The sequence below is a fragment of the Hylobates moloch genome, unplaced genomic scaffold, assembly GCF_009828535.3.
Source record: "Hylobates moloch isolate HMO894 unplaced genomic scaffold, HMol_V3 SCAFFOLD_5, whole genome shotgun sequence".
Taxonomy (NCBI): Eukaryota; Metazoa; Chordata; class Mammalia; order Primates; family Hylobatidae; genus Hylobates; species Hylobates moloch.
Window position 1 is genome coordinate 100,525,412 of NW_026652280.1, and position 12,393 is coordinate 100,537,804.

Sequence of the window (12,393 nt, forward strand, 5' to 3'; positions counted from 1 at the left end):
CTGGAGGAGGAGGTGAGTGAGTTGATCTTTGAATATTCTTCTCTACCCTTTCAACTACAACAGCTCTGAATTTGTCTGTTTCCCATGTTGGGCGTACATGAAAAATCTTATAAAAGAAATGGCCCCAAAGCCCAGAGAAAATGGAAAACCACAATTGCATCCAAGTCTTCACATTACACTGAGGAATCTGAGGTCCAGAGACTTGCCACACACAGATGGCCAGAGGTGGGATGCTCTATCCCTAGTGGTGATGTGGTCAGGGATCAAGAAACTCCTGCTATGTGAGTAAAGAATAATGGCTCCCTCAAATGCTGTAACTTGGCTTTCTTTCTCTGAGAACTGAGGACAAGGGAAAGGATTTATGATCACCACTGGTCTCTGTTAGTCCCAAACAAACTTCAGGCTCCATAACCCCCATGAGTGGTCATTATACACTGCAAGAGACCAAAAGTGAGCTCTGGCGAGGCACTCAGGAGAAGCCTATCCTGGCCGGACCAAAGAGCCACTGTGGGACATCATACAGGGCCCAGGGAGTGGGACGGTTTCAGATGAGGACAATTTCTTCTTAGACACAGAGCGGGGTAGCCTGGACCCCAGCGCCCTAAGCATCTTGTTTATGGTAGAATCATAGACTTCCCTGACAAGTCCTGTTCACTGGCTGGCCTCTTTTAGAGCCACCATTTTTCTACCTTTGCTTCCCAACCCCCACCTTCCTCCCTTTCTTCCTTTAGTTCCATGGAGCATTTGCTGACTGGTAATTTTACCAACCATTGCTGCAAATCCAGAAGTTCATTTCATCACTGGCAATCAGCTCCTGTCCTCAGGGAAACCTAATTAGGTACTACAGGATTTTTGCTGTTGCTTCCATGGTAACCCCCGTAGTAATGGTGTACATGCAGAATATATGCTCCAGGGTGTTTAAATTTATATATGTATATATACAAAATATAAAATATATTATATATATAAATAATATATCTTAAGAAAATCTGTAATTTTTTCCTCTTGCTTTGTTTCTGTGTATGTTTTTTTAAATGATGGAAATTTTCCCTGAAGTTCTTTTCCCCACAGAGAGGAAACAGTACACAAAAAGGCTTTTTCCATTTTCTCTCCTTTAATTTAAAGAAATTCACAGTTGTGCAAGAGTGAAAGTTTTTCAGGTTGGTCAGAAAGTGTCTAAGCAGGAATACGCTCTCCTCCCTGATAGCTGAGAACATTTTAATGACAGGTTTTGCTTAAATAAAAAATCAGAAAGGTCTCAAGGCTTTCAAAATAGAATGGGGGGAAAAAACGAGTAAATCCAATGAATTGACTCTAAACTTATCCTAAAAAAAAAAAAAAAGAAAAAAAGAAAAGAAAAAAGAAAAAAGGCAAGCTTCCCTGCATGCCTACCCCTCTGCAGGAAGTGTGGGGAGGCCTCGCAAGTCTGAAGCTCGGGCTGTGCCATGTGGCTGCTGGAGGCACTGGGTAGTGTCCTTGTCTCCTTGTCAAGGCAGCCTGTCCCAGACCCTGCAGAGATTGCAGCTGAACGGCCCTGTCCTGAGGTGGCCAGATGGCCTTCAGTGTTGGCCTTGTGGTGAGCTGGTGATGACATCTTTGCTTGGTGAGACACTCTAACCAGGGAAAGCTCAGACCTGGACTCCCTGAGGTGCAGGTGACAAGGGAGAGGGCCTGTGACATACCCACAGCTGAAAGCCAAGGGCTTCTGAAGAATCCCTGAATAACTGAAAGTGCTTTCTGTACTACCCCTCACTGGCCGTCCAAGGATGGAATGCCATGCTGACCTCTTTGTTAGCTGCCAGCGAATCCGTTTACCCTCAGCATTTGCCAACAAGGTCCACTGTTCCCAGACTTCCTGCTGTTTTTCTCCAGCCCCCACCCCAATTAATTCCGTTTCGCCCTTGTTCCCTGATTCAGTCTACCAGCTGACTTCCTCACATCTGAGAAAACACTTTGTATGCAAAACAACTAAACTGCTTGCAAAATAACTTTTTAAATGCTCTGAGTTATTCTTTGATATCTCAAATGATGTGTCCATGGCAGGAGTGGGGATGGGGGAATGGCCATCAAGGAATGGCCCTTGACCCTGATCTCCTCCCCATCCAGTCACCCAGTTACTTGAGAAAGACTGGCCGGCAAATATAACTGAGTGGAGTGGGAAGGTGGGATGGGTGAGGGTTCCTTCTAGGGGCTGTGGCATAAGAATCTAAAAGGAAAATGTTGGGCACGGTAGGCACATGACCTGGCTTTTCTAATATGTGCCAAATATAAGAATCCGTTTTGTTATATATTAGTTTTGTTGCATAACAAAGCACCTCAAAACATAATGGCTTAAAATAATAATTTAGGTCACGTTTCTGTGCGTCAGTCATTTGGGCTGGGCTCAGCTTGATGGTTCTTCTGCTGGTCTCACCTTGGGTGAGCTTCTGTCATGCAGCTTGTCTAGGATGGCTTCTGATGGCTGGCAGCTGGTACTGGCTGCAGGCTGGGGTGAAAGGAATAGTGAGGCCATGTGTCTATAGTGAGCCTCACGGCGCTGACATTTTTCAAACCTCTGCTGTATCACACTTTTTAATGTTCCACTGGCCAAAGCAAGGTACATGGCTAAGTTCAGCTGAAGGGATTGAGAAATAGGCTGTACTGGCTGGGGGTGGTGGCTCATATGTGTAATCCCAGCACTTTGGGAGGCCGAGGTGGGTGGATCACTGGACGTCAGGAGTTTGAGACCAGCCTGGCCAATATGGTGAAACCCCATCTCTACTAAAAATACAAAAATTAGCGAAGTGTGGTTGTGGGTGCCTGTTATCCCAGTTATTCGGGAGGCTGAGGCAGGAGAATCGCTTGAACCCGGGAGGCAGATGGCGCTGTTGCACTCCAGCCTGGGTGACAAGAGTGAAACTCTGTCTCAAAAAAAAAAAAAAAAAAGAGAGAGAGAGAGAAATAGGCTGTACTTCTTGATTGGAAGAGAGGCAAAGTCACATGTACAGAAGTAAGTGAATGGGATGGGAGGAATTTGTGGCCATTTCTGCAAGCTGCCCCCTCTGGTGTGTCTGATGCATGCCTTCCGGGCACTGCTGAAGCCCTATCTAGCCCAAGAAGCTTTTCAAATTGCATCCGAATCATGCATGTCTTTTGATAGAACTACTTGAGATTGTGAACTGATTCATGGGACATGTGTTTGATTCATATTTATATACCCACAGTGGCCTAACCTTGTTGATTCTTAATAATTATTATATTGAACTGAGTTGAGTTAGTTCTCCTTTTTCTCTAATTACAAGCTTCTTAAAGGAAAGTTTGGAATCACTGTTGCATAAAATCTCCCTCCCAGAGCTCTCAGAATTATACTAACGACTGAAAATCCTGCAAGTTCTCAGAACCACCAGTTAAGTGGTAGAGGGATTAGGCCTAGAGCCACCTCTGGACAGAGCAACTATCTGAGGAAAGAGTGGAACTTTCAGGAAACCAGAGACTGTGATACTGACACATTGCATCTTCAGGTCAGTCACACCCTCAATGAGTGAAATCACTTTTTTAGGCTTAGGAGGCAGAAAGAGTCAATGACTCAGAGAATGTGGCTTTCCGTTCCCCATTGAGGGAAGCCAGCATACAAGGAGCAAACCCATGCCTCATCAGGAAGAGACTCGTTTGTCAGCCCCGGGCCTCTGTGGCTTCTCCTGCTCTGGAACAGCCCAGAACAGACCACTTGAGGGCCCACGGTGCTCCCTGGCCCATGCCGCGCTCTGTCCACGTCACCTCAGTACTTTTCCAGAATCCGTCAGAGGCCAACAGTCAAGCTGGTATAGAATCAGGGCTGGATGACTGAGACTAAGCCCTAGGGGAGGATAGTCCTTTGTGGAGCCACATACACACTCCCCGAGCCCCTCTGGTCCAGCGCTACTTAAGATCCTGGTTCCAGACTTGCTCTAGAACTTTCTAAGGCTTGGAGGTCACCTGGCACAGTTTATTCCAGGTTGAACCACCCTTTGGGAATAAAAGGGTGTCCCTTCCCATGGTGTGAGATGAATTGTCAGGTCCTTTGTGAGTCACAGGCTTAGGAATGGATTTTCAACAGGAATTTCCATTCTGGGTGGTTAACAAGGGCCACAGGCAATCTGTCCTTTTCTTCATATGACACAGTCATCCGCCTACACACGCCTTTATTCACCAAAATTCTACTGACTGCCCACTCTGTGCCAGGCAACGTCTCAGGCATGGGAGTGGGGTGAGATGAGCCAGGCACAGTTCCTGTCCCTGGGGAGCTCAGGTGCACCGAGAACACAGATGAGGCGGGAGGTGCCAGCAAGAGGGTCTGTGTAGAACAGAATTATGGCTTCTTAGAGCAGGAGGTACCTTGGGGATTGTCTAGTCTATTCCCTCATCCCTCAGAGGAGGAAGCTGAGCCCAAGAGAGGGAAGATTAGTCCAGGGGCACGCAGTAAGTGGGAGTTATTAATTCACTAAACAAGCATTTATTGAACACCTACTAAGTGCTAAGATCTGGGCTAGGCTCTGGAGATGCCACAGGGAACAAGGAAGACACAGCGCTTATCTCTTTGGAGCTCCAACTGTGACTGGTGGGGGGGTCCCAACCCTGGTTACATTTTAGACTCACCTGGGAGCCTTAAGAAGAACACCCGTGCCAGGGCTCCACCCCCAGAGATTCTGATTACTTGGCCTGGGGTGGGTCTGGGCATGGGTATTTTTGAACAAGCCCTCCAAGTCATTCTAATGTGCGATGCAAGTAGGTTGAGAACCAGGTCTAAGGGGAGAGACAGCAAAACCTCACAAATACAAATCAATAATTGGGATTGTGCTTTGTTAGGAATGAACAGGACGCAGAGTGAGGAAACAGCAGGGTAGGGTATCTGCTACTTGCTCTGAATCGGGAGGGAGCGAGGCCACACTTGGAGAGCTGTGATTCCAAGGATCAGAAGGAAGGAAGCATAGAGTGTCCTCACGTGGGACAGCAATGGGATCTTCTGGGACACGTCCCACCCTGCAGATGCAGAAAACCTTGCAGTGGAGCCCTGTCTAGCAGAGGCTTTTAACCTGCAGCCTGAAAACTCTCCTCCACCCCCTACTCAAAACACCCCCTCTTTACACACACTGTTTACGAGTTCCCCCAGGCCAGCCAGCTTAATAATCCCTCACATTTTTAGAGCAGTTAGTAAAGCATTGTCCAACTTTTTATTTGTATTATTGGATTCTAACACTAACCCCAGGAGGCAGGCAGGGCCAAGGTTAGTGTTCCCCTGTTGGAGATGTGGAAACAAGCTCGGAGAAGTCACGCATGGCCTGAGGTCACATGGCTAATACCTGGATGTGGGGGACTTCAGGCCAGCTCTCCCACCTCCAGCTCCACTAACCCATGTGGCCCCCACCTTCCCTGCACCAGCAAGCCATAACCGAGGCAGGGCACCTGAGAGGCAGCTGGGGACCAGCACCCTCCCGTCACGCTGGGCAGAGCTGCCGGTGCATTCTCCCCTTCAGCTCTGACGACTTACGATCCCACTCCTCATCAGGCAATCAAAGGAATCTGTTACTCGTTGCTTCCATTCCTGCCCAGAGTGAACCCAGTTACTATAGTAACCAGATGCGATTCTTTATTACAGAGTAGATGGTTTTAATTTTGTATTTGAAGAGTTTGGCCAGGCAGTCACGTTGCCATGGCTTGGCCTGTCGGGTGGCAGTTAGAAGCAGAGGGAACCCTTTGAGCAGCCATTAGGGCTATCTAATTGCTGGGGGAAACCTATGTCTGGAAAAACCCAGGCTCAGCTGCACTGGGGAAGGAGGAGGGTGAGTCTCCAGCTGGTGCTGTGCTGGGTACTGTCTGCTGTTCGGAGATGACAGCTCCCAGATTAGAGCCACCAGGTGAGCCTCTCAGCCAGTTGCTCCCATAGTGCCCTGTAGTTTCCTTTCAGGATCCTCATGGGTAGGTGGGTGGGGGGCTGCTCAGAGGGCCATCAACACATGTTTGTTGAATGAATGAATGAATGAACAAATGATCCTTTGTAGTTTATTAAACCCTTTCAGTCCATTGTCTCCTCTGCTCTCCATTATGGCTCTGTAAGGGTACAGAGCAGGGAGAAAGAGAAACTGAGGCTTGGCTAGGTAAGAGACTTGCCTCCTAGGGCTGCCTCCCCTGTCCATGCCTCTCAGGGCCCATGAATTGCCTGGAATGTTCCCCTTGCTGCAGAAACATATCACAGGTAGATGCTAAAAGCAAGGCAAGCATCGCCCGCCCACCCCACACCAGGTCTGGTACCATAGGTCCTCTCCTGGGTCCTCGGTTCCTGCTGAACTGTAAGGAAGGCAGCAAAGTGGGGGAGAGAAAGCTGCTTGGTGACTAACTTTGAAACAGAGCAGAAGCTTCCTTTGGCCCAGACCATCAAGGAGACAGTTGGATGGACAGAATAAAGGGCTCCTCATTCCCTGATCTCCCTGTGCAAGGGAGGAAAGGAAGGGTTCACTCGGCTTTCAGCCAGTCCCTGCAAATCCACGCTGATCCAGTCTTTCTGTTACTCTTTCTGTGCTGAGGGTGTATTTCCAGGTTAAATAAAACATCCGCCCAACCCTGGCCCCAACATTAATTTCTCCTAACCCAGCCTAGTTTCTTCCAGCCTTGCAGCTCAGGCCTTCCCAGGATGCATGCATGGCCTGCTCTCCCGGCCAGGAGGTGCTGATGCTGGTACCCTTCATCCTGAGCTCATGTTAGGCCACAGGACCCTGCTCGCTCCTCCTTAAAGGCAATCATAACCAGCTTTGGAGAGCAGCAGCTCTCTGTGGCTGTTGGTGGAGCAGGCAGCATATGAGGCTGGAGTCTCGAGTGGGATGTGTTTGTGGATGAGCTGGGACAGGCAACAGCCAGATCTGCTGGAGGGCCAAGGGCCCAGTAAAGAGAGGGCATAGTGTGATGATAAACACTCCACTACCTCCTAGAAGGGAGGTGCCTGCACAGGAGGCCCACACCGAACATATGCCCGGATCTCAGGCCTCACCCTCCAAGAATCAAATCATCAGAGCTGGATAAGACCTTAGAGGCTTCTCATTTCAGTCTCAGATGAAGACCGAGGCCCCAGAGGGGAAGGATGTGAAGTCCCTTTCACAGTCATGAAATATGGTGGGACTCCACAGTGGGACTTACCGGAAGACAAAGGCTGGACACACAGCAGGTGCTCAGTCAATTCTTGTGAGAACAGCCATCCTCATGAGGTGACAGCAGGAAGCATCTTCGTGAAAGGTTAGGGCTAGAAGGAAGCTTAGACATCACTGAGCCCAACTGTCATTTTACAGAAAGACTGAGACCAGATCCATTAATAATGCTACAAATAAGAATAGCTAATAGTTACATAGCGTGCTGGGTGCTAGGCAGGATTCCATGCATGTTGCATATACGAACCCACTGCAGCCTCACAGCGACCTCTATGCAGCAGCTATTATCATCATCCCCAGATGAGGTAACTGAGGCACAGGGTGGTTTGGTAACTTGCCCGGGATCACGGAGCCAGTAGTGTTAGGATCAGGCAGTCTGGCTCCAGAGTCCGTGCTGTGAACACTTCACTGCACTGTCTGAGAGCACAGTGCTGCCAGCAAACACTTGCTGCTCCCTTCTCTGAGTGGGGAGAAGGAATCTGTGCCAGCCCTTGTGAGTTCACTCATGCAGGAAACATGACTTTTTCATCTTTACATCCCCTTCCAGGGCTCAGTTCAGGTCTGGCAGGGACTCAGGGATGTGTTTCTAATACAAATAAGTTGATCTTTCTCACCATCGTAAAACAGCCAATTTGGCACCTCTGTGCTGGAAGGGACCTTGGGAAGTGGCTCAACATAGAACACTTGTGGTCAGCAAAAAGGAGGGGGTGGTTCCCACACACCAAGCAATTCTCCAGTGGACACTGGCTGAGTGTCCTGCAATATAACTCAACTCCGATTGTCCGCCTGGAGTTAGTGTTGGCTGCCACAGGTTGAGGGCTCAGTCCCACCACGTTGACCCCACTTCCGATGCCAGTCACCAGCCCCAGGTTGTTTTACCTGAGCCTCTGACCAAGTGGCTATAAATCAGGGGTTCCCAGGACGCCCTTCTCAGGTTTTCAGTAATTTTCTAGAGCAGCTCACTGAACTCAGGGAAACACATTTACTGGTTTATTATAAAGGACCTTACAAAGGATTCAGATGAGCAGCCATATGGGAGCGAAGCAAAGGGCAGGGCGCATGGGAAGGGGTGGAGCTTCCATGCCCTCTCTGGGCACGCAACCCTCCACGTGTCCAGGGACCTCCATGTGTGCAGCTATCTGGAAGCTCATCCGAAACACAAAGAGGGGAACGACAGACACTGAGGGTGGAGAGTGGGAGGGAGAGGATCAGAAAAAATAACTATTGGGTACTGTACCCAATAGTACCTGGGTGACGAAATCATCTGTACAACAAATCTCTGTAACACGAGTTTTACCTATATAGCAAACCTGCACATGTACCCCTGAACCTAAAATAAAAGTTAAAAAAAAAAAAAACACTGTCTTTTTGGGATTTTATGGAGGTTTCATTACACAGACATAATTGATGACATCATTGGCCATTGGTGATCAACTCAACCTTTGGGCCCCTCTTCCCTCCCAGGAGGTGGTGGGGTGGGGCTGAAAGTTGAAACCCTCTCATCACCAGATTGGTTCCCCCTGGCAACCAGGGCCAATCCTGAGGCCACCCTGGATCCCCACCTGACCCCAGCCACTAGTCATCTCATTAGCATACAAAAGACACTTATCACTTTGGAAATTCCTAGGGTTTTAGGAACTGTGCCTAAACCAGGATAAACACCAAATATATTATTTCTTATTATAAATCACTGTATCTCAGGAAGCAATTTGCAGAGGAGGAAAGTGAGGCCTAGAGAGTCGAAGTGTCTTAGCCAGGGCCTCCCAGGTAGACTGAATCCAGGTCTCCCTACTCCCCATCCAGGGCTCTTGCCACATAGCAAGGCCCCTAAAGAGCATACTAAGGTGGACAGGCTGACCTGAGCCCAGCAGCCTGCCCCAGCCTGCCCCACCTGTCCTGCCTGGACCCTGCTGTGGGCTTCTTGGTCCTGGCCACACTAATGGACTCTCTGCTCCCACCAGCTCTTCGTGATCGACAATGGCGCGGATGACTGGCGGATAGCCATGACCTACGAGCGCATCCTCTACATCAGCCTGGAGATGCTGGTGTGCGCCATCCACCCCATTCCTGGCGAGTACAAGTTCTTCTGGACGGCACGCCTGGCCTTCTCCTACACACCCTCCCGGGCGGAGGCCGATGTGGACATCATCCTGTCTATCCCCATGTTCCTGCGCCTGTACCTGATCGCCCGAGTCATGCTGCTGCACAGCAAGCTCTTCACCGATGCCTCGTCCCGCAGCATCGGGGCCCTCAACAAGATCAACTTCAACACCCGCTTTGTCATGAAGACGCTCATGACCATCTGCCCTGGCACTGTGCTGCTCGTGTTCAGCATCTCTCTGTGGATCATTGCTGCCTGGACCGTCCGTGTCTGTGAAAGGTATTCCACCTGGGGCCTTCTGAGTACAGACCCTGTGCTGGGACAGGGAAGGGAGAAGGAGCAGGGGTGCCAGGAAATATGTGGTCTGATGGAGGAGGCAGGCATGTACCCAGACACCTGAAAGGAGACAATGGGAAAGAGGGGAGTGCTGAGTTGGGGTTGAGTATGAGCTAGAATTGCAGCATTGGAACCAAGGTAAGGTGGGAAAAAGGCACAGAATTTTCCTGATTTTCTGTTCCTTCTTTGCAAACCAATATATCAAAGCATTCTGGTTACATCAGTAACTCACATATAACACATTGCAATTTATTCCTCTTGGGTATTAATAATGCTTATTAGCATTTTAAAGGCTCTGAGAAGTCCTGCAGTAATGAAACCATTTATTTTTGTTTAGTTCAGCCTTTCTCAATTGTATTTGCCCCCAAATCCTTTTTATTATAAAGCACTATTGGTACCTTGCTACTCAAAGTTTTCTTCACAGACCAGCAGCATTGGCATCACTGGGAACTTGTTAGAATTCCCAGAATCTCAAGCCTTAGCCCAGAATGACTGAATCAGAATTTGCATTTAACAAGGTCACCTGGTGATTCATACGCACCTTAGTTTGAGAAGCACTGTACTGATGGAACATACTTTGGGAAACGTTGTTTTAGGAGGCTGGTGGTTGGGAGTCATTCAGAGAAGCTACTCATGGGATAGAAGGGAGATGTGGCCTGACAGAGATCCAGGGCTGTAGAACAAAATGCCAGCTCCTTGGAACAGCCATCATCAAGGCTCAAGGGCAGGAATGAGGCCACCTCCTTCCACCACCCTCGAGCTGCCTTTAATGACTCTTCTCCTTGCAAGAGGTCCTGGATATTCATTTCATTTCATTTATTTATTTATTTATTTATTTATTTATTTGAGATGGAGTCTCGCTCTCTCGCCCAGGCTGGAGTGCAGTGGCATAGTCTCTGCTCACTGCAACCTCTGCCTCCTGGGTTCAAGCAATTCTCCTGCCTCAGCCTCCCATGTAGCTGGGATTACAGGCATGCGCCACCATACCAGGCTAATTTTTGTGTTTTTAGTAGAGATGGGGTTTCACCATGTTGGCCAGGCTGGTCTTCAACTCCTGGCTTCAAGTGATCCTCCTACCTTGGCCTCCCAAAATTCTGGGATTACAGGCGTGAGCCACTGCACCCAGCCCTGGATATTCATTTTAATCTATTTGACATGTGGAGTCTAAATCTAGGTTAGAAACCGTGATTCTGCCCCTAAGTAGCTGTGAGACCTAGGGCAAGTTACTTAACCTCTCTGGGCTACAGTTTCCTCATTTTAAAATGAGGATCACTTGAGATAGAATGAAGCTATGTTTGCTTGAGATAGATTATTTTTATTATGTTGGGAGGTATGGTGAAGCATCCTGTGTAATTTACACAGATTTTGATAGTCGCCCTTAATTTGTCAACACTTACAATTATATTGCCAAATCTTCCATGCACCAATGTCCTAGCAGAGATCAAACAAGACAAAGAAGTCTGGAGAGGAGTTAGCCTTAACACACCTACATGGGTGCCTTGAACCATATCTCCTACCTATTTTTGAGATGTTCTGTTTGCAGACATTTCTTTCAGCGTTTTGGCCAGCAGACACACGGTCAAACCGAGAGGGCATTCTGCTGCCGCAGAACAAGGGTTCAGGCTCCAGGATGCAGGTTCAGGCTCTGAGAGCCAGTGCAATGTTGGAAGACCTTTGTCACACACAGAGCCCCAGGGACACACCATGCTCACCTATTCAGAACCTCGCCATTACTCAGCAGCTGACATTGCAACATCTGCTCTGAGTGGGACCACACTGCACAGGGCTTCATGAGCCTTCTCCGGTAAGCAGACACTCTTCCCCCAATGGAGAAAGCATGTGCTTGGGTTCCGACCCCAAACTCCTCATGGTACCGTTAGCTGAGCAACATTGTGCTCTTCGCTTCACCTCTCTGGACCTCAATTTTCTCATCTGAAAGCTGGATACAGGATTTATTGTTAGAGTCAAACAAGGTGTATATATGCACTGTGTACTGCAATCCAATGATGGTGAAAATTAATAATAGTGCAGATCCCTTGATAACTTTTGGGAATTTTGTGCTGCCTTCTCATAATTAGAACAGCCCAACTTGTACCATACATTGGCCTATACTCTTCCTGTTTTCCTTTCTAAATTATGGAAGCCATGTTGTCTATTAACATAGTAATTGAATTTGCGTAGCCCTTTAAGCTATTTGAAGTCTTTCACTTCCTCAGATGCTCTCTGGCATGTATTTCAGATGGCTGAACATGCAACAAAGTACCTGCAAGTGAGTTTCATAGTTTATTGAACCTATCACAAGAAGGGGTGACTATTTTTCACTGGAAAATAAGCTTGTTTTAAAGAATGTAGTTTGCAAAGTACTTAGATGATGCATCTTATTTGATATTGCATGGCCTTCCATAGCTTCCAAGCTGAGGCTGGGTTAGTCTGGTCCCTGGTGGGCCACTGGGTCTCTCTCTCTCTCTCTGCAGACATGGGTTACAAGCCCCCGCTAAGACCAAGGCACAGAGGAACAATGAGCAAATCGGAAATTCTCTGAAAGTTCCCTTCTCTTGCGAAAAGGCCATTTGACCAAAGACTTAGGTATAACATGAGGTGTATTAAAGCATGGTGGATGTTATTGTTGCACCCCTGTGCTAGTTCTGTGTAAAATCCATATGCCATCCCAGCTTGCCCTCACAATAGATCTATGAGAGAAGTACCTTGCCTGAGGGAAGGAGAGCCCCGGTCCTGGAGGGGCATCTGGGTGAAGCAACATGTCATCCACTACATGGATGTGTTTGAATTGGACATGAAGGC

The 12,393-nt window shown here is 48.3% G+C and overlaps 1 protein-coding gene across 1 annotated transcript in view; it reads left to right on the forward strand.

Annotated features, from left to right (window-relative positions):
- KCNN3 (potassium calcium-activated channel subfamily N member 3) overlaps nt 1–12,393 on the forward strand; it is a 174,337-nt gene that overhangs the window by 89,230 nt on the left and 72,714 nt on the right. Inside the window, exon 3 of the mRNA XM_032154422.2 lies at nt 9,116–9,534. Coding sequence (XP_032010313.1) covers nt 9,116–9,534 — 419 coding nt within the window. The remainder of the gene's footprint in view (nt 1–9,115; nt 9,535–12,393) is intronic.